The sequence below is a fragment of the Equus quagga genome, chromosome 1, assembly GCF_021613505.1.
Source record: "Equus quagga isolate Etosha38 chromosome 1, UCLA_HA_Equagga_1.0, whole genome shotgun sequence".
NCBI lineage: Eukaryota > Metazoa > Chordata > Mammalia > Perissodactyla > Equidae > Equus > Equus quagga.
In genome coordinates, this window is record NC_060267.1 from 75,981,051 (window position 1) to 76,008,902 (window position 27,852).

The 27,852-nt window shown below is 45.4% G+C and overlaps 2 protein-coding genes across 6 annotated transcripts; one reads left to right on the forward strand and one right to left on the reverse strand.

Annotated features, from left to right (window-relative positions):
* Nucleotides 1–422: 422 nt before the first annotated feature.
* Nucleotides 423–3,163, reverse strand: POLE3 (DNA polymerase epsilon 3, accessory subunit). Its single transcript, XM_046643487.1, has 4 exons — nt 2,960–3,163; nt 2,776–2,861; nt 2,288–2,406; nt 423–2,003 (listed from the first exon to the last, which is right to left on the reverse strand). The coding sequence occupies exons 1-4, from the start codon at nt 3,023–3,025 to the stop codon at nt 1,831–1,833; spliced, it is 444 nt and encodes a 147-aa protein (XP_046499443.1). The 5' UTR covers nt 3,026–3,163; the 3' UTR covers nt 423–1,830.
* Nucleotides 3,164–3,253: 90 nt separating this feature from the next.
* On the forward strand, nt 3,254–19,437 carry C1H9orf43 (chromosome 1 C9orf43 homolog). 5 transcript variants are annotated; one of them, XM_046643441.1, is made up of 14 exons: nt 3,504–3,539; nt 5,619–5,818; nt 5,909–6,059; nt 8,899–8,977; nt 10,796–10,896; nt 12,985–13,051; nt 13,775–13,947; nt 14,590–14,737; nt 15,107–15,167; nt 15,460–15,521; nt 15,753–15,840; nt 17,944–18,023; nt 18,691–18,757; nt 18,968–19,437. In XM_046643441.1, the coding sequence occupies exons 2-14, from the start codon at nt 5,668–5,670 to the stop codon at nt 19,189–19,191; spliced, it is 1,452 nt and encodes a 483-aa protein (XP_046499397.1). In that variant the 5' UTR covers nt 3,504–3,539; nt 5,619–5,667; the 3' UTR covers nt 19,192–19,437. The 5 variants fall into 5 exon arrangements, with proteins under 5 accessions (XP_046499427.1, XP_046499397.1, XP_046499388.1 ...); XM_046643432.1 differs by having other exon boundaries at nt 3,509–3,836; XM_046643471.1 differs by lacking the exons at nt 3,504–3,539; nt 5,619–5,818; nt 5,909–6,059 and adding an exon at nt 3,254–3,359.
* Nucleotides 19,438–27,852: the final 8,415 nt, after the last annotated feature.

Below are 27,852 nucleotides of genomic sequence, written 5' to 3' on the forward strand. Positions count from 1 at the left end.
GGACTTGTATCTTTGCGAAATGTTATTTATAAATCCGTGATTTGAAAAAGCTGTGGAGATAATATGGCGTTATAGTTGAGATCATGGAGCTAACACCAGTGCTCCTTCATAGGGTTGAAGAGTTAATACTTGACAGCATTTAGAACAGTGCCAGACACACTGCAGGGAGCCGATACATGTTTAGAATTGTTGAGCATCTAGTATGTATAGGGTGCCTGGCGGAGCCAGCAAAAGCTCTTGCTGTGGTTGAAGAGCAGCACCCTTGCCTGTGAACGAGCAGCACCTGCTGGTCATCCAAGGTGATGCAGGATCCCATATGTACAAAGGTCCAGCCTAGTCCACACCCCCAAAATTGCAGAGGGCATGATCAGTGGGTCCTCCCCCAAAGCACACTATAAACAAGCAGGATGAAACAGGAGTCATCACTTTTTAACAAGAATGTTCTTTATTTGTACAAAGCGTTATCATTTTGTCAACATTCTTCACTCATTTGTCAACAAACTTTTTACTGTATTCATTTAATGTATTAACAGTGTCAAACTACACCTTACTACCTGTCAACCTCCAAGCGCTCAACTTAGAGACAAACAAAAAAGTGCTTGGAGTACCAAATAGAAAGAGAAAAAAATGAAGAAAGTTCAACTGAGATGCCCTAGAAGCAGTGAAAGGGAGTAGCCTGCTGGGAGGGGAGGGCGGTTGGGGAATTCCTGAGCACCATCAGATTTCCTTTAAGGTTCAGAGAGGTTTACAAAACCATTTTTAAAAGACAGGAGATTAGAAGTAAGGAATCAGAGGAACCTGCCCTTTGGGATATTAAGCAGGTTATCAACGTTCCTGGATTGCAGAAGTGAGACAGAGAGAGAAAGTGGGAATGGGGAGCAGAGGAGAGGCAGAAGAGAGACAGGAAGCGAGAAGCACACAGGGAGAAAGTTGTACCCAGAAGAAACAAAGTTTGGAACCTGTCGTGAATTGGAAGAATGAAAAGCCGTAGTCACAAGTCTGGAAGGACTACAAGAGAAAGCCTGGAATTTTATACCTTCCAGGAGGTGACAATAAATCCTAAAGCTGTACAGTGGCAGGCAGTGAGGTGCATTTAAGACTAAACCATCTGTTTTTGTAAAGAGCAGGACACTGACACACTTGCTTGACTAATTCCACTCTACACTGCTGATTTAAAAGCATGTGTGCCCAGAGCACAGCCACCCCAGCAGGTCAAACGCCTACAGGCGATATGGAAGGGCTCCAAGCCAAGCAGATCTGTAGAAACCAAAATTCAATTAATGTTACTGTCAAGTGAAGAGACAAGAGAACAGATTTAATTGTTCTTTTAGTAGTTTCCTAAAGCTAACATTTGGACACTGGTAATAACTTGGTATTACCAAACACTGTATAATCAAACAGGCTGACCATGATCAAAGCCCCAATTTTTCCTGAGCCCTGACTGCCTCTGTGATCTGGAACACAGCTGGCAGCACAGAGTGATTACTTTTTTGGGGGAAGGAATTTCTAGAGGGGTAGAAGGGCACTGGGGATCAAAAACTGTCTAAACATATGTATATGTATGTAAAGAAGAGAGATCAAATTGACTACATTAGTCATTCAGAATCCCTCCTGCGAGAAAGTAACCTTCAGGATGGTTAAGTAACAGGATTCTGCTACTCAGATGCTCTGAGAGTGGCAAGCGCTGGTTTTGATCATTTTAGTCAGTTTCTATTTTGATCTTCTCAGGCTCTTCTGCCTAAGACTGCTCTGCCCAGCGGGGAAAAGCTTCGCGCGAACACGTACCATGTTTCAAGGTGGTTCCAAAGTGCCACAGTCTCGCCACCCTACTCAGTTGTCCACTTCCTCCTCTTCATTCTGTTCTTCTTCCTCCAGCCTTTCCTCGTCTTCATCATTGTCCTCATCCCTGCTCTTGTCTGGCTCTTCCGAATCTGTTTTTTTGTCTTTGTCCTTCTTCTTTTGCTCTGAAGCTTCCTTCTTGCCTTTCTGCTCCCTCCTATATGCTATGAGGAGGAAGGGGGAAGTTAGGAGGCAGGGCTGAACCAAACAGACGGCAGTAGCTAACTCCACTGTAAACGTGGAAAAGCTGACGCACAGAAGGAAAAATAACCTGCCCAGCATCACAAAACACATGTGAAGTGGTGCCAACGGAACGGGTTCTGAGCCACATCCAATATCTGCTTAAGGGACTTATAGGGACCCAAGCTGAGAAAGACTCAGGACCAGATGAGCAGGTCACATGGGATGAACATCTTCTACTTGGCTGAGAAAACGAAAGGGTCGTTACCTTCCAGAGCTTCTTTTAACGGGGTGATGAACCGCTGGAACTCCATCTCCTCCATGGCAGAGAGCACGTCACTGGCATTCAGTGTCTTGCGTTTCCCTTTCATCGCGAAGTTGTTGGCACTGAAAGATGAGGACATCAAGGGCCGTCAGAGGCTGTCAGAGCCTCTCTTGCTGCGTACGGAGTGGGTGGGACAAGGAGCACCCACAGGTGGAATGGGAAAGCCTAGGTCTTGGGTGCATGGATTTGGGTGACATGCTAAGCGCCCCCCTTCCCTGCACAAAAAAGTGAAAGCGACGTTATTTTGCTGTTTTATCTTGCTTCAGAACTTGCAAGACACGGACGAGGGCTGCGAACCTCCCTCCACTGAGATGGGACATAATTGTTGGGGTTTGTGGGCTCCAGACCACGACCTCCGAGCCAGGGGGTCTCTCCGCGCCTCCCCCATGCCTCAGCCCCCGCTGAGCTCTGGCTAGCTCCGCCCGGCTCACCAGGACGTGGCGTACAACACGAAGACGCTGGCGGCGCGGGAGATGGCGCTCCGGGCCTCCTTGGAGATGTTGACACCGTCCGGGAGCTGGGGGGAGAGCTGGGGTAAGCAAAGCTGCCGGCCCAGGACCTGCTTCCCCCGGCCCGCTCGTCCGCCCCGCCCTTCCGCCAGCCCGAGCTGCTCACCGCCTCCTTGATGATCCTGGTGATGACGGCGTTGGGGAGATTCAGGTCCTCGGGTCTCTCCGCCATTGCCGTCACCGGGGCTCTAGCCTCTGTCTCAGGCCTCCTCTTCAGGCTGCTACGGCGTCCGGACTTCCCGCGTCGCCACTGTCTGACCCAACAAGGCTTCCGTCCCGCCTCACGTTGCCCACTCTGTGTCCCACAGTGCCCCGCGCGCCATACCTTGCCTCCTCCCCCAGCCCCGCCTCCGCCTCAAGTGGCCAGTGCATCCGAGCTTTCTACGCCACTATGGTTTTGGCCCGCCGAGGCTTATGTCTGCTCCCATCGGCACCCGGCGTCCCTTCGCAAGCTCGTTTGTCTGCCTCACACCACCAAGAAGTCTGGAGCGTTCCCCTCTAATTAAGTATGGCCCACTGGGGCTTCCGTCCCTTCCCCATAGTGCTTTGCGCCGCTGCCTGGCGACGGCGCAGCCTGTCGGCCTGCGTGGGAGACGAGGGCGTGGACTGAGCCGGCTGGGCGGGGCTCCCTCGGACGAGGGGCGGGGCCTGTCGGACGGGCCCCCGCCGGGAGCGGCGTTTTGCGGGTGGGCTTCGGCTTCTTAGCTGTTTGGTATCTGCTGTGGTCCGGCGGAACTAGGGGCCTCCGTGGCCGGGTTCTTCCACTTGCCTTTTCCGGAACGAAGTGGGGGAGTCTTTTTTCCAGCTCTACCGGATCTGATGTCCATCCATAATCTTTTCATCCCGCCCAATTCTATAATAATCTTGTTAAGGATGACTGTTTCTTAGAATCTTTGAACGCAAACTCTTGCCAGCAGAGCGCTGATGCTGGCGATACAAAGATGGGCATGACTAGACCTCGGGGCTCCATTCTGGCTGGTCAGGTAACGAAAGGGCAACAAGCAGCCAGTTGTAAGAATAACGTCACATGACGTTCGCGTTCAAAACCAAACCCTGTTAAAGTTGTATTTAATTTTTTAGTTCATTGAGTTTTGTTCACCATACATCTTTCCCAGTCTAAAACATTACCGTGGTTTTGCAGTGAGTTTTTAAGTTTATCATTTTCATCTTATGTACGCAGAGATTGTCGTCACTCCCACTGAGTACTAACCCTTGTTTTTTTCTGGAACCATGTTGTCTCAAGTCACCCTTTCATTTTCCTGCTTTTGATAGAGACATGAGTACAGAGAAATATTTCCCCATTACGAGAAAAACAGCGAATGTGATGATAAATGGCCGCCGAAACGGCTTCAGTTAGAGGCTGTAGGGTCTAGTGGGGGACTCTCCACTTGGATAGAACAGACCTGGTTTAAAGATGTCAAGAGATGCTCAGTTTCAGCCAGTTGCTGCCTAGTTGGAATTGGGCCTCTGTGTTAGCAGATATTTTGATCTTTAAGAGGAGCCAGAAGTCTGGACGTTATGGACTATATTTCCATTTTAAAATAATGGCTTAAAGTGCAGACCAAACAACACAAATCAAAGGCCAAGTGCAATCCCAGGCCAGTAGTTTGCTAGCTTTGGTCCACAGTATAAGCTCTTTAGAACAGCAGCTTATTTTGTTCATTCATGTTCTCCGTGCCCTTAACAGGTCCCCTCGCATGTTTGGTAGTCAGTAAACGTGCTGGATAAAGAAAGAAGCCAGGGACACCGTCCTTAAAAAGTTATTAGGGATCAGGTGGTTGTGATTGCCTAAAACATTTCTAGAGAGAGAAGGATGATAATATGTATTGGGTCTGTATTACATATCATACATAAAAAATACATTATCTCATTTAATGCTTCTACAGTCCTACTTAGGGATTTCCCCTCACCTACTTTATATGAAGGCACAGGCTGAGAGAGGTGAAGTCACTTGCCCGAGACCATACAAGCCAATCAATGAAAAGCCAATGGCCTCTGAAGCAACTGCAAGTCTACTGACTTGCTGTTTGAGCAAATCCATTCATTTCTGATGGGTATTTTAGCTGCTTGTATGAGAATTGGAGCATTTGAAAAATGAACCATGTCTTCCAAAGGTTTGAGCCATGTAAAGCACTTCTGTGACATTAATTGTAATTTGATAAGGTTTTTTGGAGATGGTGGCATCCTCTCCCTAATGATTAGTGAAGGGGAAAAGGAAAGAGTGCTAATGTTTATTTTGAACTATATGCCAGACCTTTTAATATCCATTAACTAATTTTTTCTTCCAAGTACTTACTTTCCAAGGATTTAATTAAGTGCTAAGGACATCTTGATGTGCTATAGAATATTTATTAGATTAGGATCTTTTGACAATAAATATGGATGAATTCAAAAATAGAATACATATGTAAATTTAAAATAATATCGTACATTTATAAATACGTTAACTAATTTTTGTAAGGCCTCTGTGAAATAGGCTTATCCTCATTTTACAAATGAGGAAACTGAGACTCAGATTGGTTAAATCCCAGGTCACTCACCTGTTAAACAGCCAATCAGAGGACCTTCTGAAGTCAGCCTGCTGACTCTATTTCATGCTCAGAAGTTTTCATACTTGTTTGTTACCTAGTTCGTCATTATCCTGTGACCACCATTAACCTATATGGGTTCAATAGAAATATTTTATGCTTTGAGTCCAAAGCATCTGGACTGCTTGGCTAATGTATAATACTCCCTAAATTATGTGGCGGTTGTTGTTTCTCCAGAGGGCTAAAAAGCTGCACGATTGGCTTTAGTCCTAAACCATTTGTAGCTATGGACTTGCCAGATGAAAGCCAGTGGGATGAAACCACTTGCAACTTGGCTGTTTGTCCGCATCCACAATGCTGGGCAACTATCCGCCGCATTGAGAGAGGCCACCCTCGAATCCTGGGCGCCCCCTGCAAAACTCTTCTGGATGTTGAAGGTGAATTAGCCAGTCCTGTGTCCTTCCTTACAAGATCCTTGAACTGTTTCTGTTTGGCTGCCTTTTGATGTATCTGTTCTGCTTTCTCAGACAAACTCCCTGTGGTCACCATTGTAAACGTCTTAGATTCCTTCTTCCAGGCCAAGAGACTTGCTCATTGTCCTTCCTCAGGATTTACTTTCACCGAGGCTCGCTCTTTATTGTCTCGAGGCTCAAGGTTTGACTCCAAATTGCGAGGCAGGTAAATTACCATGGAATCTTCCTTTAAGAGCCTACTATGTCAAAATTCTGGGTTGACTTCCTTTACCCATGTAGTAGACGTTGAGAAAGCTGGATTAAAAAGAACACACCAGTTCAACTAAAGACGTAGTGATGAGGCAGTGGGAAACAAAAAGAAAGCATTCTTATTTGTGTTGTAGGAGTTGGTTAAAATGGAGGGTGTATATAGCATAGCAGAGTACCGTAGACCGAGTGGTTTAAACAACAAATTTATTTTCTCATAATTCTAGAGGCTAGAAGTCCAAGATTAGTGTGTTGACAGAAGTGTTTTCTTCTGAGCCCTCTCTCCTTGCCTTGTAAGTGGCCGTCGTCTCCCTCTGTTAACTTGGGCTTCCCTCTGTGTGTGTCTGCGTCCTAATCTCTTATAAGCACACCCGTCATAATGGATTAGACCCCACCTATATGACCTCATTTTACCTTAATTACCTCCTTAAAGACCCTATCTCTAAATACAGTCGAATTCTGAGGGATTGGGGGTTAGGACTTCAACATAAGAATTAGGGGGGACACAGTTCGGCTCATAAGAAGGAGTAACTCACCATTTTCTGTAGGCCATCAGAAAACTGTGTCCACACATGCTGTCTCTCTTATCTTTTATTTTTAGGGATGAAACCATTTGTAAGCTCTCGAAGGCAGAAGCAATGGTTTCCTTTTGACTCTCCTGCAGGGTCTAGGCCCCCTATTTAGTGCTTGCTGATAGAGGAAGCTAAGGGAGAGGTGTCTGTGGAAAACGTAGACCTTTAGAATTCGAAGACCCTGTTGCCTGGAACCAGAGCACTAGTGGTGGCCCTTGTGCTGGTTTCTTTTCTCCTGTTCGATTTAAGCAGCCCTTGATGATTTCTGTTAGGCTAAAGATAGTATAGGAAAGGGTAGGACTACTTTCTGGTTCTCTAGGACTTGAACCCTGGGAAAACTGGTTTCTCCCAATCAGGGCCTTGAAGGCAAAGACCATGACATTATGGTCACTCATTGAATTCACAAGTATATCCTAGTCGAGGCCACTTTGCTGGGGATATAGCAGTAAACAAGATACGGTCTTTACCTCCAAGGGGCTTTGAGCCTATTTGGGGTGGCAAAGAACCATCCAGTGTGATAAGAGTGTTGAGAAGAGTACCCCTTGGGGGATTGGAAGCACTCAGGAAGGGTTCCTAACCCAGTGGCCTGTCTTCTGTAGAGGTGCCATCTGTGCCTAGACCTGAAATTAGAGTACGAGTGAAGTGGGGGTTGCAGGTGGGAGGTGGACAGGAAGAGAGTTCTAGACTACAGAAGTAGCACGTGCAAAGGCCTGGAGGCAGGGGGAAGTTCTTTAGCTATCAGGAAAACAGTTCATTGTGTCTGGAACATAGAGCAGGAATGGGAGAGTGGTCAGAGATGAGGCTGGGGAGCTGGAGTAAAAAGCAGGGGCGTATATCACACAGAACTTCATAAATCAGGCTAAAGAACCTCTTTGCAATATTTATTCATTCATACATTTAACATGTTTTAAAAAAAATAAAATAGCGAGTGATATGAAAATGTAAAGGGACGGTATTTTTTTTATTGTGGTCACTACGCATAACATAAAATTTACCATTTTAACCATTTCTTTTAAGATTGGCACCTGAGCTAACATCTGTTGCCAATCTTTTTTTTTTTTCCCTTCTTCTCCTCCCCAAAGCCCCCCAGTACATAGTTGTATATTCTAGTTGTCGGTCCTTCTAGTTGTGGCATGTGGGATGCCACCTCAGCGTGGCTTGATGAGTGGTGCCATGTCCTCGCCCAGGTTCCAAACCAGCGAAACCCTGGGCTGCCGAAGTGGAGCACACGAAACCCAACCACTCGGCGGCGGGGCCAGCCCCATTTTAACCTTTTTTTTTTTCAGGAAGGTTAGCCCTGAGCTAACATCTGCTGCCACTGCTTCTCTCTTTGCTGAGGAAGACTGGCCCTGAGCTAACAGCCGTGCCCATCTACCTCTACTTTATATGTGGGACGCTCACCACAGCCTGGCTTGCCAAATGGTGCCATGTCCGCACCTGGGATCCAAACTGGCGAACCCCGGGCTGCCGAAGTGGAACGTGCACACTTAACCGCTGTGCCATGGGGCTGGCCCGCATTTTAACCATTTTTAAACAATTTAGTGGCATTAAGTACATTCACAGTGTTATGCAACAATCGCTACTATCCATTTCTAGAACTTTTTCGTCATCTCATATGGAAACTCTGTACCCATTAAACAATAACTCCCCATTCTCCCCTCCCTTCAGTCCTGGTAATCTCTGTACTATTTTTTGTCTGTATGAATTTGCCCATTCTAGGTACCTCATATAAGTGGAATCGTATAATATTTGTCCTTTTGTGTCTAGCTTATTTCACATGGCATAATGTTTTCAAGGTTCATCTATATTGTCGTATGTATAAGAATTTCATTCCTTTTTAAGGCTGAAAAATATTCTATTGTATGTATGTACCACATTTTGTTTATTTAACATGTTATTGAATATTTACATCAAAGGTACTTAATAAGTTTTATTGACGATGATGTAACTCTCTGTAATTGGAGAGAGAGCAGCATAACCTATGAATTCAGTTTGATGCAACAAATAGTTGTGAAGCTTTGGCCATGTGCAATGTCTTTTTGGGAGCTCTTCTAGGAAAAGCAAATAAACAAAACTTAAGGAGATGGTGAGACCCTACATTCATTTGGTCAGTATTAAGCCCAAAGTTTCCTGTACAGCAGTAGACGGCTTTTCCTCATAGCACTAACTTTATCATCCCAATAAGTCTCTTGTGTCTGTTTCATCTTGGAAACTCTCATTTTTTAGGCCTCGGAAGGCTTTACCTGGCAAAGATTTAATTGATGATACTAGTAGATCTCTTGAAAGAAGTCACGGATTAAATAAGGTACTTCCTCAGCATTTTCTCTTTACTAGTGGGAATAAAATATTTGCCTGTATTTGTCTGTATCTGAATAATGATGATGAGCACGATGATGAGAACTATCTAATATTGGGCCCTTGCTATATGCCGGGCACTGTGCTAATGCCTATACATGCTCTACTGTTTCCAGAAATCCCAGACATAAGTGGGATTGACTTGGGGCAGCTTGGCATAGGTAAGAATTTCCTGTCTCTATACTACCTAGAGCGTGTCCATCTCATGCTACAGGGAAATTAGGATGCTGGAATGTCAGACCTAAAATGGCCTTAAGGTCATCTACTTTGGTCACTTTCAAACTTTTCTAGCTATGACCTACAGAAAGAAATACCTTTTACAATAAAATATCATGGAACAATCTTTGTTCTAACTTTGGTGATGTACTCTGATATTTTCTGTCCCATTCTATTTTATTTGACTTCATTTTTAAACAATGTAGGCTGCAATTCATAAAATTTGTTTTCCTGACCTATGAATATGTTGCAGTTGCCGCTTGGAGAACATTCCTGTGGTCTATCTCATGTATCCTGCAGTTGAGGAAACTGAGGCCCTGATAGGAAGTGATTTGCTAAAGCACATAGCTAGTTAGGGGCAGAGCTAAATTCGAGTTTAGGAAGAAAAACCCTTCTACTTATCTACAATAAAGAGAGAGTTACTATTCTTTGTGGTCCTGCTGGATGCCTTTTATTTTTTTCATGAGATCCTTCACTTGTCAATGTCGTGTGCTGGAGAATGTAAGGGACTAAGAGAAGGTAGATGGGTTTGGGTGAAGGAACAAATCACTTACCCCTTTGACCTCTTTAGAACAAGAGAGTTAGACCAAATTAGTTTTAAATTAATTGTTTGAATAGATAATACATGCACATGGTTCTAAATTCAAAAAGTATAAAAGGGTTTACAGTGCAAAGAAGTCTCCCCTATTACCCCAAGCCAATCAGTTCCTTTTCATGGGGACAAACTTATTTTTTTAGTTTTTATTTTTTTCCTTTTTCTCCCCCAAAGCCCTCCGGTACATAGTTGTATATTCTTCGTCGTGGGTCCTTCTAGTTATGGAATGTGGGACGCTGCCTCAGCGTGGTTTGATGAGTAGTGCCATGTCCGCGCCCAGGATTCAAACCAAAGAAACACTGGGCCGCCTGCAGTGAAGCGCGCGAACTTAACCACTCGGCCACGGGGCCAGCCCTGGGATGAACTTATTTTTAACAGTTTTTTTTCCTTCCCTGACTCCTACCAGGGATATAGACTAGATGATTTATAAGGTTTCCTTGAGCACCATGTTCTAGTATCCTAAACAGCTAAATATGGAAAGAGTTAGGACTGTAACTTTTATGTGGATGCCTGTAATTGTAGACAGGCTATGAAAGTAGAAACCTTGCTTCTGTCTTTATCAATTCCCTCCCTGCTCCCAAATTGTCCTGTATCATCTGTGTGGGATCTAAGTCTTTGGAGTGGAGGGGTCAGAATGAGTAGTGTTCCCTTAGGTAAGCCCCAGGGTACCCTCATATGGGATAAGGTTGGTAGTTGCTAAGTGCCACCGTAATGTCACAGGGAGGCAGGGTGACTGTTCACTTACAAATGCTCACTCTTGCAGAGTACCTGTACTGATAGCTTCTTTCTTGGGAGAGTATTATGAAGATGTTTTGGGGATGGGAAATGTCTTTTTATCATCTTCTGAGCCACCATACCCTTTTGGTTAGCATGATAATTCAGTCCTTAGTCTGCTACTGAGTACCATCAGGAGCTGGTAGCTTCCAGCTATACATAGGCCTTATATCTTTCTCTTAGCTTTCAGTGCTGAATTTGAATAAGATAAAACTTCCCTGCCCTCAAGATGTTAGAAACATGGTTGTAATCTGGGTCCCGGAAGAACCAGAGAAGCATGTAACGTGAGTATCATGTCTGGGACTCAGGTGTCTTCAACTCTGGTGTTCTACGAATCCCTGCTGTCCTCTGTAGGCCTCCTTTCTGTGATCTTTTTTAGCTACCTCATTGCAAGCAGCAGGAGGCCAAGCAGAGAAGGTCCTAGCCTCTTGCATTTGCCTCCTGCTACACTGGAGTTCTATTTTAATGCACTTTGACATTGATGCTGTGGGACTTCTCTACATCACGTTTTACATGGCAGTTAATAGCATACAAGATAGGAGCCAATGTATTTGTGAGGTTTGATTAAGAAACAAATGCTTTCTGACTATCTGTTTTTCTTATTAGCCATCAGCAACTAGTGCAAAGATTTTCTTTTTTTTTTAGGAAGATTAGCCCTAAACTAACTACTGCCAATCCTCCTCTTTTTGCTGAGGAAGACTGGCCCTGAGCTAACAGCTGTGCCCATCTCTTCCTCTACTTTATATGTGGGACACCTACCACAGCATGGCTTGCCAAATGGTGCCATGTCCGCACCCGGGATCCGAACCAGTGAACCCCAGGCCGCCGAGAAGCGGAACATGTGAACTTAACGGCTGCGCCACCAGGCTGGCCCCTAGTGCAAAAATTTGCAGTGATGCACAGGAGTGTTTGGTCTCAACCCCAAGGCCGAGCACAGCAGTCCAAAATGAATAGCATATAGAACTTGTGTGCTGGGGCCGGCCCCGTGGCAGAGTGGTTAAGTTCTCGTGCTCCACTTTAGCAGCCCAGGGTTTTACCTGGGCGCTGACATGGCACCGCTCATCAGGCCATGCTGAGGCAGTGTCCCACATAGCACAACCAGAGGCACTCACAACTAGAATATACAACTATGTACTGGGGGAGCTTTGGGGAGAAGAAGAAGAAGAAAAAAAAAGGTTGGCAACAGATGTTAGCTCAGGTGCCAAAAGAAAAAGAACATGGGCCAGCCTGGTGGCACAGTGGTTAAGTTCACATGTTCTGCTTTGGCGGCCCTGGGTTTGCTGGTTCAGATCCCGGGTGCAGACCTACGAACTGCTTGTCCAGCCATGCTGTGGCAGGCATCCCACAGATAAAGTAGAGGAAGATGGGCATGGATGTTAGCTCAGGGCCAGGCTTCCTCAGCAAAAAGAGGAGGATTGGAGGCAGATGTTAGCTCAGGGCTAATCTTCCTCAAAAACAAAACAAAACAAAACAAAACACCCAAAAAAGAAAAAGAACTTGTGTACAAAGCAGAGCATGACAAAGATCATTTGGCAGAGGCCCACAGCCTTGCTAATGTTGAGAGCTGTTGGAAGAAAGTGTTCTTTCGTGACTGCTGAGGCTTTTAGATTCTTGTTAAGTGACTGTTTAGAGATGATGAGACTTAAGAATTTTTCTTTTCTCTTCCTTTTTTTTTTAATGATCCTGTGAATGCCTCTTTATATATGCATTTTTGTGTGTATGTATATGGTATAAACAAAAATCCCCTAAGAGTTTCTTTCCTTTCATGTAAAAGAAGCCCAGAGGTAGGTGGGACTGGGCTAATATGCCAGCTGCATGAGGTCATCAGAAACCAGAGCTCCTTCTGGCTTTTTGGGCCATCAGGCTTGGCCCATGGCTTCCATCTTCTAAAGTGCTTATTGGGGGCTTTTAAGGTCTAAGCCGACTGCTAGAGCTCCAGCCATCATGTCCATGTTCCACGCAAGAAGAAGGAGGAAGAGGACAGAGCAAAGAATTCTTCAGGACCTCTTCTGTGCTAAGTAGTGAGAATTCAGCGGAGAACCAAATAGACTTGGTCCCTGTCCTCCTGGAGTCTTCTGGTGGTGGTGGGGATTCAGACATTACAGACACACCTAAGTGTATAATTACCAACTTGGATTAATGCTGTGAAACTAAACAACTGGATTTGTGAGAGAATGGTGGGGAAGCTAATTCGGATGTGAGGGTGGGGGGTCTTGTTTTCAACAGTCTCTGGGTGGCAGGTGCCGCTGGGCTCCCAAGCAGCCATCTTTAAATACTGAATAGAAAAAAGTCTGCATGGTTCTCATGCTCAAATATCCTTGGTGTTTCTGTTTGAGATGTCTGGGGATAATTGTGGTTATTCTTGTTTCAAGTCTAGCTGAGAAGAAGCATACTGTTCCCAGCCTGGATGGGGAGAAGAAAGGAAAGAAATCTACAGTGGTAAGTTGGATGTTTCAGCCAAATCTTTATGATATTACTCTGTAGCGATTATTTTTGTTTTCCTTTCAGATAGCTTCCCCCTTCTCCCATTTTCTCTTTAAATGAACAAAATCTGCAAAAGAAAATCCCTCTTAAGGAATAATTACCATACTATTTTCTATCCAGAGACTCTTTTTCTCTCCCTCCTCCCTGGAGGAGGGTGAGGAGCAGCTGGAAGAGCTGTTAGGAGGAATGTTGGGCTGCAGGGGGAGTTTTCGGTCAGTTAAAAACTAATTCCCAGTGTGATGGGAATAGAGTTTCAGTGGACTCGGAGTTCTCATAGACTTGGGCTTCTAATTTGAATTCCACCATTTGTTGGGCAAACGTAGCCTCGGGTAAGTCACAGAGTTGGAAAGTTGCTGGATCCCCAGCCCTAACCTTGTGCCTGGCAAATAGTTGGCCAATAAATATTTGTTCATTTTGTTCAGTGAATAAGTGAATAACCTTTTTGGGAAACAAGAAACAAAACAGCTAATCTCCTTAAGACGTGAATTCAGCAATAGGGCTCAGGAGCTAGAGAGGGAAAAATGTGGTGGCCCTCCCAGTGCAGGAGGAGGGGCGGGAGGCTGCTGGAAACAAGGAGTTTCACATGCCAGGGGGGTGTTGGGAGGCTGGAATGTTGGTGGAAAGAAGTGGCGTTGAAGAGAGTGCTTCTGGGAGTTCTTTCCGTTGTTTCTCTTCCAGAAAGACCAGTCATCTCCGGTTCACTCTGGAAAGCAGAGCACAGAAAGGCAGCTGGGGCCTCCGGGGATAAGTGTGCCTCCCTCCTCCCCCGCACACTTGTTTGAGCAACTCAATTCAGAATTCACACCTTTCTGGAACCAACTCGACATGTTACCTCAGGAGCTCTTGAAGCAGTAAGCGTCCTTTAAGCCCGTGGGAGAGCCAGAGCACCTGCTTCTCTTTGAAGCTGAGAAGGGTCTAAGCAGTGTGCTTTCTGAGGGAGGGGAGAAAACCGTCACCCTGCTTCTTAGACTTACCAGTAATAGGCACCAATGATGTCAGCACCATTTATCAAGTCCTTACTCTCTGCCAGGCCCTGTGCCAAGTCATTTAAACCTCCACTAGGAGGTAGATGCTATTACTCTCTTCTTTTTATAGATGCTTTGTGGGTAAGTGGGAGGCAGAATGGATATGTGGTTTGGAGTGAGACAGCCTTTGAATTTTGTCGTGAAACTTACTGGCTTTGGGAATTTTGGTAATTTATTTATCCTCTTTAAGTTGTTTTCCTCATTAGCAAAATGGGCATGATAATACCTGTCGTAAGGATTCAGTGGTCTAAAGCACGTGAGCCTGACAGTCAACGCTTAGTCCATACAGCCAGAACTATCATGGCTGCGGCTGAAAGCTGGTACCACATGAGCGCCTGTTGGTACAGGCCTTTTCAGGCCCAAAGTGGAACTCTCTTCCAATGTGGAGCCCCTGTCATCTCTTTCTCCCCAGCCCCATTCTCCAAGAAGAGCTGTTGCTGACTGTCTGCCTATCTCTGTCCCCTTCAGCCTTTTGCCAGAAGAGAAAACTGTGCCTTGTCCAGAGATGAAGACTCAATTGGCCATGATGAGAAAGAAGGGTCCTTTGAAAAAGAGCCGACCTGACAGTGCCATTTCTGCTAGGATGTTTTTATCTGTACACCGCCTCACCCTACAAGTAAGAGCTGGGGAGCCTCAAGAGAGAGATGTCTGCATGCAGACCCAAACCCATCTCTCTTGGAGCTGGAAGAGTTGACTTTCTCTTTCTTCTTTCTCTTCAGTCCATCCACTCTGGACCTAAGCCCCACACAAGAACTGGGCTCTATTAAGTGAAAGCTAATGTATGGGGAGGGGTTTGAGGAGAGCAGCATTCTCTTTTTCTTCCACACATTGTTCCCCATACCTTTATCCCCTTCAAGAGCCCCGGAACAACGCTGCACACACCGGGTTCTTGAAAAGTGCTTGTTGACTAGAGGGATACGTACATTTGGGGATGTATTTTGGGAAAGGGAAAGACCTAGAGTAGAGCTCTTCTTTTTTCCTCCAGAGACCAGCATTGAGATATCCTGGGCGTTTTAAGAGACTATACTATAACCTGAATACAGAAGGTACATTTTCTGGTGCTTCTAGATCTTCAGGTTCCATTCTCCCTTAGCCCACATTTCTCATACTTGATTTTGGTTCCAATTCAATTATGTGTGTGGCCACAGTCGTATAGGGTCACATGTAGAACTCAGAAAACTGCAATTTCAGGAAGCACCCCTGCCTGCCCCTCCCCACTCCAGTTTGGTCCTGACCAGAGAGAGTGTCACCATTGTTGAGCAGGGCACAGCAAGCAGCCCACAGGGAGGGCGGGAGCTGTCACAGAGAAGAGGATTGAGCTGGCTTTCTGGCCACCAGGTCACAGGAAGCAGCAGCAGTGGCAGCAACAGAGGAAGGTGAAGACACCTCCTAAGAAACAGGTAGAGTGGCAGTGAGGGGACCCCTAGGACTTGCTGGGACTGCAACAAGTGGGTGCAGCCTGGAACAGGAAGGGATGTGTAAGAGGTGGGGTTCTCCCTGTTCTCTGTCTGGTTATAGATACAAAGTTTCTGTCTGGTTGTAGATATTTACTTCCTTCGTTTAGACTCTTTTTGAAAAGTTTTCTTCGCTTCCAAAAGTCCTAATTCAGTTCCTCCTCCTGTGGGTTTCAGGAGGCTAAAAAGAAATCCACGAATGATCCATGGAGGCAGAACGCTTCACATAAACCTTCGGGTGCCATGATTTATGACCCACGCTATGGTAAGGAGAATATGGGTTTAGGAGTGACGGAATCCCAGGACGTAGCTAAGGGCCAGAAAAGCTGAACATGTTTGTCTTTTGGGGACCTGCCTTTGTCAGGCACTCAGAATTCTCCTTGGGATGCTTTGGTTTGGCTGGTCTACCATACGTTATCTGTCAGATAGTTCCTCAGCAAGTAAGCTGGCCAGATGTCTGCCTCCCATAGGGACTTGAGAGATGACCCCGAGCATGAGTCAGAGTCATTTTTCTTCAGGTCAACTTTAGAAAAGGCAGAGCAGTTTGAGCCTGAGGAGCAAGCCCAGGATACTGAAGAGAAGACCCCGAGGGCCCATTGGCTAATGGGGCAGCGAATGGCTGGGGCCCCTCGCTAGAGCCCCAAGAGAACTCTAAGGAGGCCGAGTCCAGGGCCCTCCACTTCCCAGCCACAAGTCAAAGTCTCTGGAGCCTCATGTTGAAATCACCATACCATCTAGCCCATCCAGGAGGCAGCAAGCCACTCTTGATAGTGGTCCTTTTCCTCTAGTATTCGTGCTGGAGATGAGAATGGGTATCTCCCTTTTTGGAGTCCTTATCACATCTGAACTGAAGGATATGCTTGCCCCAGTCCCTCTGACGTTTCTCAGTTTGAGTACAGCATGGGAGGGAGGGAAAAAGAATCTCCCTAAACATTAGAAGGTGGTTCTGCCCTACTCAGTTTGGACATTGCTGACTATAATATAAAAATAACTATTTAATTATCAGAATTCACTCTCCAGCCGTGGGGCATTGGGAGGGCTCAGGTGAGATGTTTCCTGAGAAGGATGCTGCTCTCGTGGTTTATTTCCCATCCCACTGAGTGCTCTGATATCAACGATGTCCTCTAACCCGAAGATCTAAGAAGGTTCTTGACCTTCACATGGGAGGTAGACAGGACCAGGGCTGTGGCCCAGGGTGGGAGGTGACTTACCCAAGGTTAGCACCCATCCATGGTGATCAATACTCCCATGAGGCCCATTCCAGTGCCTTTTGTTCCGCTTCCTGATGTCTCCAGGAGGAGCAGTTTTGCTTGGGTGCCTGGTGCCCCTTTGACTCATGTTCTCAGAGCAGTGGCCTGTCCTCACTGAGTTGAGAAAGCCTTATGGGAGAGATGATTTTGCATTGGATCTTAAATATGTGTGAGAGTTTTCCCTATATGGAAGAGAATTCCTGGAAGTGGGAACAGTCTGTGCAAAGGCATCTTGGAGGAGCATGGCTGTTCAGGGAACACTGAGCAGTCCATTGTGACCGTGGGATTGGGTATTTAAGGGAGAGCGGTAAGTGAGGCCGGAGAGGTAGGCAGGGGCTTATATAGTCTGCTAAGGTGCTTGAGCTTTAATCTCCAGGTCAGTGGTATTCCACCTTGACTGCACACTGAAATCGACTGAGGAGCTTTTAAAACCCTAATACCCAGGCTGCACCCTAGACGTCCTAAATCAGATTTCTGGTGTAGGGACCCAGGTCTCAGGGTTTTTTAGAACTCCCCAGCACTTCTTGTGTGCAGCTGAGAACCCGTGCTGGTAGGGAGCCAACAGAAGTGGTGAGCAAGGGAGTTCCCTGATTGGCTTTGCCTTGTAGTGTAATACCTCTGGTGGCAGCTTGGAAGATGTTCGTTTAGAGAAAGGGAGACTGAGAGAGGAAAGAATGAAGGCATTTAAGGACTAGTTGGGGAAACAGCTGACACAAAAGAATCAGAACTAGAACTTTTTGGAGGCAGGGGTTTCATTGTCAGAGGCCAACATGGGTACTTTAGGGATGGTACAGGAAGCTAGGAGGAGTATTCATAACCTAGAAAGGTACAATTAAGGTTTCTTTTCCGCTGTGATGTGCAGGTACCTGCCCCTTAGGTTTCTTGGAGGAATCCTGGGTCTTTTAACACACGCTTTGCCTTAATCTCTAATTCTGTAATAGATGCGCTCACAGTCCCAGGTGAACAGAATCACAAATAGAACTCAGAAGGCCTGGCTCCCTCTTACCTGCCTTGTCCTGCATGGGGAGTCACTTGTAGACGAGGGGTCAACCAGAAGCCCAACAATGGGATAGGAAATGCCAATAAGAAAAAGACTGAATTGACTTTGTGGTCACTAGGTCGCAGAACTCTACCAGGTCAGGAAAGTGACAAAAAGCAGCAGCAGCAGATGAAGAGAGAAGGTCCCACTTTGAAACGGGTGAGAGTGGAGGGCCCTGTTCCAGTTATCTGTTACTGTGTGACAGACCACCCCCAAGCTGAAACCCTAGTGGTTTGTTATTTCTCATGATTCTGTGGGTTGACTGGGCAGTTTTTCTGGTCTTGCTTGATGTCACTCATGCGACATCATTGAGTTGGAGGCTGGGCTGGGGCTGTTGGCCAAATTTCCTTCGTTCTCTTCCATGAGGCCTCTCCATGTGGCTAGTTTGGGCTTCTTGACTAATCTCATGAAAGCACCTTCTTAAGGGATGGGTCTGGAAGTGGAACAGTATCACTACTGCCACATTTTATTGGTCAAAAAAAATCACAAGTCCAGCCCAGATTCAAGAGGAGAGGAAATCGACTCCATCTCTTGATGGAAGGAATGGCGTGTACATACAGGAATGGGAGGAACTCTTGGCAGCCATCATTGGAGGCACTCTACCCTTAGTTGACAGCTGGGAAGGGGGAAAGTGAGTTCTGGCTTCATCTGGTCAGCCTGGAGGGCAAAGAATGTGTGATACAAGTGTCTCTCTTCAGTCTCAGGTGGTGGCATTTTTGTCCTGTCTTAGATGTTAATTTCTCCAAGAAAAGCATCTTTTAGAAAAATCCTTTGTTTCCTAAAGTCTTGATTCAAGTTTCCTTATACTCACTCTAATGAATTTCAGGGTTCCACAGAAAGACAAAAGATGGACCAGTCTGCAAACCCCCTGGAGTCCTTCCCCAGTAAGGAGAGTAAGTTATGAGGGTGGAGAAGCCGTAGTAAGTGACTGAGGATAGGGAGAGTTGAACCTGTGTAGACCAGGATGGTTCACCTCCCTGGAGGGCACAGTCCTCACCCCTCAGAAGGGTCCTAAAGACACCCCAGCCCTTCCTTTTCTGTCCTCCATTTGTCACAGTTGAGAGAAGGCCACAGGTGCAATTAACGACTGGGTCTTCTTTTAGATCCTGAATTATCCAAGACAGAACTCACTAATCAGCACATCAGTACTCAGATGGAGGTTGTGCTGGAAGCCCAAGAGAGGACCCCAGAGGACCTTTCAGCCAGTACGTCTGGAAGAAGCTGGAACCCTGAGCTCAAACTACTGAGGATTCTTCAGGGCACTGATGATGAGGACGAGGACGACCAATGTTCTGGGGCACAGAGCGAGCAGTCTCTGGAGGGATAGGCAGAAGGCATCGCCGGGGCAGCCTTATTCCGGAGCAGGATGCCTGCACTCCTGGGGACGACAACTTTGGACATAAGGGCAGAAAGGAGAGGGGAACTTCTGCTCCTTGAAGCCTTTACCAGGTTCTGACCTTGCGGATTCTGTTCACTTCTACTTGCCTCTAAAATAAGTCAGAAGAGAAAGCCCCACCCCTTTTAAACTTACATTGTTTCTCTTCCATTAGGGTCAGAATAATTTTAGTGATTAAACTCAGCTGCTGCTTAATCAAAAGACTCATTCTCTGTTGCTGGGAGGGGAGGAGACATGTTTCTTGGTATCTGTTTGCTGGGTCACTTTTATCTCCCCTGTGAAGCCCTGTAAGGTTTTCAGTTATAGGAAAATGAGTTTGGCCTGTGGGAACCCCTGCTGTGTTCCTAGCTTTTCCTCTCTTTCTCTGGAAATGGTTTCTTTTGGGGATGGCATCCGCATCATTAGCAAATCATATTGATTGTGTTAATCTGTATATCTGTTATGTGTGATATTCCTGTGTAGGTGGTAGCGGACTTGTATTAACCTGAAAGAGTCTAAATCTCCGGTTTCTAATTTACTGAGTCTGCAGGAAAGTTTCACTGATGCCCATAAAGACTCAAGAATCTCAGAGTTCCTTGAACTTGGTTTTTGGAAGCATTTTTTTTTCATGTTTTTGTCCTTAAAGCTCTTAATATAGAAAATTTTCAAAGTTACATAAAACTAAAAAGAATAATATCATGAAACGTTCATGTATCCAGTATCTTAGATTTGGGCCATAAGAGCCCTTGCCCTGGGCCCCGTGCCCCATGAGCTGGGGCAGTGGCAGTCAGGGCCCCAGCATTCTCAGCAGCTCTGCATCCAAGGTGAGCCTCCTACCCACAAGTGGGGGCTGGGTGGAAAAAGAGAGCCTCCACGTATCAGCTGTACTCACTGGAACTTGGCCTCAGCAACAGGTAGCTTGGGGTAGGATAAGAAATGATGACATCCTGTCCTTCCTGAAAGACAGCCCTCTGGCTTGGAGTGTGGGGAGAAGGAGCCCGTGTTCTCGGGCTGCAATAACCTAGAGCAGAGTTTCTGCTTCACTGAAGTCGGGGTGGGGGAAAATGTGGGCATGGGTCTAGGGTCACATACCATAGACTCCAGCAGTTCTTACCAAGTTTTTGTAGATTTCTGTAGATGTTTCATTTGCTGTGTGCCCTTAGGGCCATTTCCAGAGACTTAAAAAATTAAAAAAAAAAAAAATTCCACCAGTCTTACTAGAGAGCAGTCTGTGGAGTTCCTCATGCTGTTATGCCACAAGTGGAACTCTGGACTGGGCCCGAGATCTTTCTATAAAGAGAAACTTAGCCCTCGTCAGTTATTTGGTTCACAGTTTGTACAAGAAAGGCAGATTAAAGGTTCAACTCCTTTTTAACATTGTCTCAACACAGACCAAATTGGAAAGCTAAAACTGCTGCCTCCCCATTCCTCCTCTTTTCCAGGCCAAATCAAAGTGACGTGCCATCGTTCGTGTTACTCAGCTGAACTGTACTGAGTTGAATCTTCATGGTGAGAGGGATCCAAGAGGTGTTATGTGGGCCAGTTTCCTGAAAATAATTGTTTCTCGAATGGACACTGCATTGCAGAATGACTTCTGTGGGCTAACTTAAAAACTGACAATTTTGGGGCCGGCCCCGTGGCCAAGTGGTTAAGTTTGAGCGCTCCGCTTTGGTGGCCCAGGGTTTCACCACTTCGCATCCTGGGCGCGGACCTAGCTCTGCTCATCAAGCCACGCTGAGGCGGCATCCCACATAGCACAACTAGAAGGACCCACAACTCAAATATACAACTGTGTACTAGGGGGCTTTGGGGAGAAGAAGGAAAAATTTTTTAAAAAGTAAAAAAAATTTTTTTTAATTGACAATTTTTTCACTTCTCTTTAGCCTACCCTTAGACCTGTCCGCCCCAGCAAACCCAATTCCCAATGGGCAGTGGGGGGTTGAGGATGGGGCAGGGTTTAGCTTTCATTGGCTCATTTTATCTGAAGACTCAGAGAAGAGAAGGTCTAACTATTTTATAACTAATTCCACTACTTTGCTTCCTTAGTAACCAACTCGCAGACACTGGCATGCTTTTAAGTCCCGTTGATGAGTACACAGCTACCTTTTGAATCATGACATGTTTTGAATGAGAAGATATTTGCTATCTGAACACTGGGCTTTGCTTCTATCTTCAAAGGGAGAAAAAACATTTGCAGGCTCAAACTTGTTTCACTTGTTGTACCAATCCTCAAACTTGCATAATCACAAACAGAATTAGGGAAATAAAATCTACAGACCACATTACGGTTTTCAAGATGCTTTACATCCACTATTTCAGATGGTTCTCTGGCCAACTCTATAGATAGATGTGGATGGTCTCCGTTTTATAGGTTAGGAAACTGAGGCTCGGAATACAGGGCTGATGATGGCCCATGTGGGGCCCTTGAGTGAATTAGAAAAAAGGTACCCTTTAAGACACTCTACTACCTTCTGCTGAAAAATTATCTCAATGAATATACAAATCTCTGCTGATTACAATACGAGCAGCACCCTTAGAGTTGGTCCACAACCTTCACAACAGTACCTGGCCGTCTTGCTGGAAAGGTTAAGGAATTTGTCTGAAATCAAAGGCCAGCAAGTGAAGGGGGCTGGGCTTAGAAGCCAAGTCCTTGCTCTTCTCATCCACTGTATTCTGACACCTCCCTGAGTCCCTCTCTTTAATGCACAGCTGACAGTCTTCATCAGAAAGGAAGGACGAAGCCCCGTGGAAATGAACTGGCTGAGGGGAGGAGCCCTCCTGAAGCCTTTGCTTCAGCCTCCCAGTGTTCTGAGAGGAGGAGCCAGGTAACTGTTGCTAACTGCCTTTTCCCCTCCATCTGGGCCGTAGGAATCAGGAGAATGAAGGCCTAACGGCCAGGAGGCTCCAGCCAGAATCGCATGGAGATCCACTTTACACACTTAAGCAGACAAGAGGACTTAAGACAGCCTGTGGGAATATGGTCCTAGGAGCCTTATATTGCCAAAAAACTAGCTTCTGGTTCCTTTTGTTCGTTTCTACTAGGGGTAGACTGCTTCGTTTGGGTCACCATGGATTTCTGAGCACACTTCCCAATGACTGCCACCTGGCCCAGTCTGACCTGTGTGTGGCAGCAGCGGCAATGAACGCATCTTCAGACATTCTAGGTCCGCACTTTCCTCCTCACAGAGCCAGCTGTCTTTTGTTGTGGTATTGGTCCTAACATCTCGGGCAACAGACTCTCTTCTTCATTGTCTTTGGATTACAGAAAGCTCCCTTTGGTGGGAGGGAGTCAGGGTTTCATCCATGGCTGCAGTGACCCTTAAAAAAATCAGTTTACTTAAATGCGCCTAAAGGAATTGTTTGCTAAATTAAGGACAGAAATACCTTTACACAGGAACGATTAGAGGCCCTGTGGAGTCCAGAGGAATCTGGGAAAGAATTTCTAAATTTTCTGTTTCAGTTTCCATAAGGTACCAGGGTATGAAATTAATTTGCCCTTCTCTTTATACGTTTATTTAACAAATATCGAGCACTAATTATATGTTAGAGAATCACCCCCTAGATTATCTTGATAGAGAAAGGAAAAGTTCTGGAGAAATGGTGGAGAGTCATTCCCAGGAATAGAGCTAGAAATTTTCCTGGATTAGTGGGTAAAGTTGTTTGGGACCACTAGGTGGTGATATTACATTATGAAAATGACACTCTCCCAAGACTAGAGGCCTCTGATTACTCAAAGAGACTTCTTTGCGAGTAAATGGAGAAAAAACACATTTCACCGTTTACATATGTGATCCATTTTACATGCTCAAGGGGACTGGTAGCTCCTGGAGCGACGGGGCTGTGTCTATTGCTATGGTCATCGTCCCGGGTTGTGTCCCTGGCATGTAGTGGGCACTATGTAAATGCTTGACAGATGAATGCGTTAGTCCTTGAATAATTTAGATTGTCATTGGAAGAACCATTTCAAGAGTGCGGCAAATTCTGGAACATGCCCAGAGGCTGAGGATTTGGGAAGTTGGGAGCTATCGATGCTCCTCAGTTGGGCAGAGGCTCAGGGAGGCAGCATTTGGGAAGGTAGAAATAGCAAAAGCGATCTAGGCTCTTACACTGCTTTGCATCTCCTAAATTTATCTTGAACAGATTTCACATGTTTAAAAATACAAGGCGGGTGTAAAACAACAAATTTGGATTTTTTTTTTCTTAAGGTTCTGTTATTACTTCTAAGGATGGTTCTGTCTTGGAAGGGATCTCCAAAAATAAGTTACTCTACTCTTCTCTGCCTCTCACTCACTGGTACATTTGTTCATTCAGTGATTTATTTGTTAGTAATTTATTCATTCCACAAATATTAATTGAGCACCTATTATATGCAAAGCACTGGTCTAGGCTGTGTGATCACCTCTGACCTTTTCCTCTCGGGGCCCCTTTGAGTTCAGTTAATCACCAAACCATATTAGCTATAGCATCCAAATCCTTGCTCTTCTCTCTGTTTCTCCTGTTCTTTCCCTAGTCCGGGTCCCCATCTTCTTTCATCTGGGTTACCGTGTCAATGCCTGATCTTTACCGCTACATCCATTCTCCCATCTTTCCACCATGCAGATATGATCATGAGACTCCTTTCCTTAAGACTCTCCCTTGCCCTCAGGATCAAACCCAATCTCTCTGGCTTGTTTTACAAGCCTTACAAAGTAGGGCTGTGACCTGGTGGGCCCTGTTTGTCTCCCCAGCCCCAAATCTCCCCACTCCCACCTTGTTCTGTGAGCTCCAGCCACAATTTTTTCCTTTAGGTTCTTCCAGTGAGCCCTGTCCTCTCTTACTTCAGACGGTTTTCCCTTGTACTTTTCCTTTAACCTTTACCAATCTTTTCTTCCTGCCTCTGCCTCTCAATCTTTAGGTCTCAGCTTACATGCTACTTATTTGGGGAAGCTTTTTCCGACCACCCTCAAGGTGGGGTTCCCCTCTTTCACTTTCCCTCCCTTAGCCTCTCTGGGTTCATAGCTTGTCAGTTGCTGTCCTCCATGGCCAGACTATGAGCTCTGTGAGTGGCATCTGTCTTCACTGCATATCTTTAGCATCTAGTTGAGTGCCTGCAACATTGTGAATGCTCAATAATATATGCTGAACGAGTGAATGAATAAAAAACACACAGGACGAGGCCGGCCCGGTGGCGCAGCAGTTAAGTTTGCACGTTCTGCTTCTTGGCAGCCTGGGGTTCGCCGGTTCGAATCCCAGGTGTGGACATGGCACCACTTGGCACGCCATGCTGTGGTAGGCGTCCCACATAGAAAGTAGAGGAAGATGAGCATAGATGTTAGCTCAGGGCCAGCCTTCCTCAGCAAAATAAGAGGAGGACTGGCAGTAGTTAGCTCAGGGCTAATCTTCCTCAAAAAAAAAAAAAAACAAACCCAGATGACATATCTCCTTTCTCTAGGGAACATACAATGTAGCAGTGTGAGCTGAGTGGTACAAAGAAAGAGCTGGTGATGAGAAGAAGGAGCTGGCAATTTGGATGCTACCATCTGAGGCTGAGTCAGGTTTTGGTGGATGGAGATGTTTGTGGAGGTGGCCTTTAGGTGGAGGGAAGTGACACAGGTGGGAAAAGTTTGGGGGATGTGTAAGGAGTGTAGTGTCCTGTCTGGAAGGGTGGAGGGTAGGACTGGAGACAGCTTGTGACTACATTGTTCAGGGTCTCAACTGCCAGGCTGGAGAGAGTGGACCCTATTTGACAGCCACTGATGGCTTTGAATAGGGGTGCGATAGGATGAAATTAGTGCTTTAGGAAATGTTAATGCAATGGCAGTGAAACATGAATTTGACAGAGACCAGCAAGACCAGCGACACCAGTTAGGAGGCTATCAGAGAAGATGGGTGATCAGGGCCTGGATTATGTAGATGGCCATAAGAACGGAAACAAAGGGATGTGGTGCAAAGAAAGAATTAGCAAGAACCTGAAAACTGGAAAGAAAGAGTGAGGGAGAGGAAGGAGTCAAAGAATTTTCAGCCTGATTCGGTGAGGTGCTGTCATTATCAGAAATTGTGAAGTCAAAAGGAAGAACCAGTTTAAGGAAAGATAAAAGAATTAATTCATCAAACCTTTACAGTGGAGTTATTGCTATATATGCTTTGCACTTATGGAAATTCAAGCAATGTGCAGGGTCCAAAAATGAAGCACAAGTGGCAGAGAGTGACAGAGAGCACATAATGCAACTGTTGGGGGCTGTTCCAGCTCTGCCACTCAGTGAAAATACATCCCAGAGGGAGTGCAAGATGGGGAAGGTAAATTTGCTGTTCCCCTTTTGATTTACAATACCGTGTATATGTTATGAGTGACTAAGGGCTTATTTAAGGGTAATTTTGGCTGTTCACAATCTATGCTTTATATGCTGATTCTAGATCTGAATTCTCTGGCAAGATGTGGTTTTTTAAGATATGAGCCAGACACTAGGCTGGGCAGTTGGCAGCCACTAAGAAGACACATCGCAGTCACCGCATTAGAGTTGCTCACGGTCTAGTTGGGTAGAAAGATATGGAAGCAGACAGTTAGGGCTACAGTCTGGGTGAGCAGCAGGGAGAGGACGGGTGCAGAGAGGAAGGAGACTATTGGTCGGTGTGTCAAAGCAGAGGTGGCCCTAGGCTCTGGAGTGGCGGGAGATCTGGGAGTCATCATCAGAAGAGGCGAGTGTAGTAACAGGATTGGATGAGATCCTGGAGAGGGAGAATATTGAGGAAGAAAGGGGACTAACAGGCAGAGTGGGTAACACTCTCTCACCAGAAGGCAGGAGAGCCATAAAAAGAGGAATTATCAGAGAAGTGGGAGGAAAGCTAAGGCCAGGTGGCTGAAGACTGAGAAGAAGATGTGATTTTCATCATTAGGGAGTCAATGGTGACCTCTGAGTGAACAGTTTCAGTAGAGTGGTGGGGGCAGAAAAAGGGGTCCAAGAGTGACTGGTAAGAATCTGGAAGCAAAGGGAATATGTGCCACTTCTCTCAGTTACAGCTCCAGTAAAAGCAACTAGACATATTCCCTAGTTCCCACTGAAACTTCCCTGGGGAATGTTTGTGACCTCTGTCCCTGTGTGATCTGCCACTGTCCACTGGAAGGGCTCTTCATCCTCACAGTACACTAATCCAGAAATAGGCATTGCTCTCCATGATCCTTATATTCAAGCTTGAGTACAAGCCAGCTGAGCCACAGATCTTAGCTGTGGTTGCTGCATTTTATACTAAACATGTCCATATTATTTTCTTCCTTAAGTAGGTTCCACATTCCCACATGACTGCAAACGCTAACTTGCTAATAGCTTCCCTGGAGTTTGCTTCTTGCAATTATCTCATCAGAATGTAGACAAGGCAACATAGAACAATTTATTCCAGGATGCAGAGAGCTCTGGGTGTTTTTTAGTTAATGGTTCCTTATCCTGGTACTTTTAAAGAGATTTAAATAATAAGAAAAAACTCTTTTCTAGGTACCCACCTAGTTACCATTTCTGGTGTTCTCTTCATTCCTTTGTGTTCATCAAGCCTTCCCTATGGTATCATTTGCCTTCTGCCTGAAAAACTTTAACATTTCTTGTAGTTCAGGTTTGTCAATGACGAATTATTCAGCTTTTGTAATTCTGAGAAAATCTTTATTTTTGTCGTTTTTTTTTTTTTTTGGGTGAGGAAGATTGGCCCTGAGCTAACATCTGTTGCCAATCTTCCTCTTTTTTACTTGAGGAAGACTGTTGCTGAGCTAACATCTGTGCCAATCTTCCTCTATTTTATGTGGGATACCACCACAGTGTGGCTTGACAAGTGGTGCTAGGTCTGCGCCCAGGATCCAAGGCTATGAACCCCAGGCTGCCGAAGTGGAGCACGTGGACTTAACTACTACACCACTGTGCCAGCCTCTGCCTTCATTTTTGAAAGATATTTTTGCTGGGTAATGAACTCTAGGTTGGCAGTTTTATTCTTTTGATACTTTAAAGATGTTACTTCACTGTCTTCTGGTACATATTTCTGATAAGGAGTCCAATGTCATTCTTGTTTTTGTTTCTCTGTATGTAGTATGTTTTTTTCTGGCTGCTTTCAAGATTTTTCTCTTTTTCGCTTGTTCTAAGCAATTTGATCATGATATGCTTTGGTATACGTTTCTTCATGTTTCTTCTGCTTGCGGTTCATTGAGCTTCTTGGATTTGTGGGTTTATAGTTTTCATCAAATTTGGGAAATTTCCATGCACTATTTCTTCAAATATGTTCTCTGTCCCCTACTTCCTTCGGGGATTCCAATTTCATGTCTATTAGGCCGCTGGAAATTGTCCCACAGCTCACTGATGTTCTGTTCTTTTTTGTGGTTGTTTTTCTCTTTGTGTTTCTTTTTGGATGGATCTATTGTTATGTCTTCAGGTTTACTAATCTTTTTCTTTTTCCTATAGTGTCTAATCTGTTGTTAATCCCATCTTGTGTATTTTTCCATCTCAGACATTATATTTTTCACCTCTTGATGTTTGATTTGGTCTCTTATATCTTCCACGTTTCTACTTAACATGCTCTTAAAGTGCTTCTTGAACATACGGAATACAGTTGTAATAATTATTTTAATGTGCTTGTCTACTAATTCTATCATCTGTGTCA

Coding starts and splice junctions, on each gene's coding strand:
- POLE3 (XM_046643487.1), bottom strand. CDS start 3,025: ATGGCGGAGAGACCCGAGGACCTGAATCTCCCCAACGCCGTCATCACC. Junction 2,862..2,959: donor CCAGGATCATCAAGGAGGCG/GTGAGCAGCTCG, acceptor CTCTCCCCCCAG/CTCCCGGACGGTGTCAACAT. Junction 2,004..2,287: donor GTTAAAAGAAGCTCTGGAAG/GTAACGACCCTT, acceptor TCCTCCTCATAG/CATATAGGAGGGAGCAGAAA.
- C1H9orf43 (XM_046643441.1), top strand. CDS start 5,668: ATGGACTTGCCAGATGAAAGCCAGTGGGATGAAACCACTTGCAACTTG. Junction 13,948..14,589: donor CCTCAGGAGCTCTTGAAGCA/GTAAGCGTCCTT, acceptor TGTCCCCTTCAG/CCTTTTGCCAGAAGAGAAAA. Junction 14,738..15,106: donor TACACCGCCTCACCCTACAA/GTAAGAGCTGGG, acceptor TTTTTCCTCCAG/AGACCAGCATTGAGATATCC.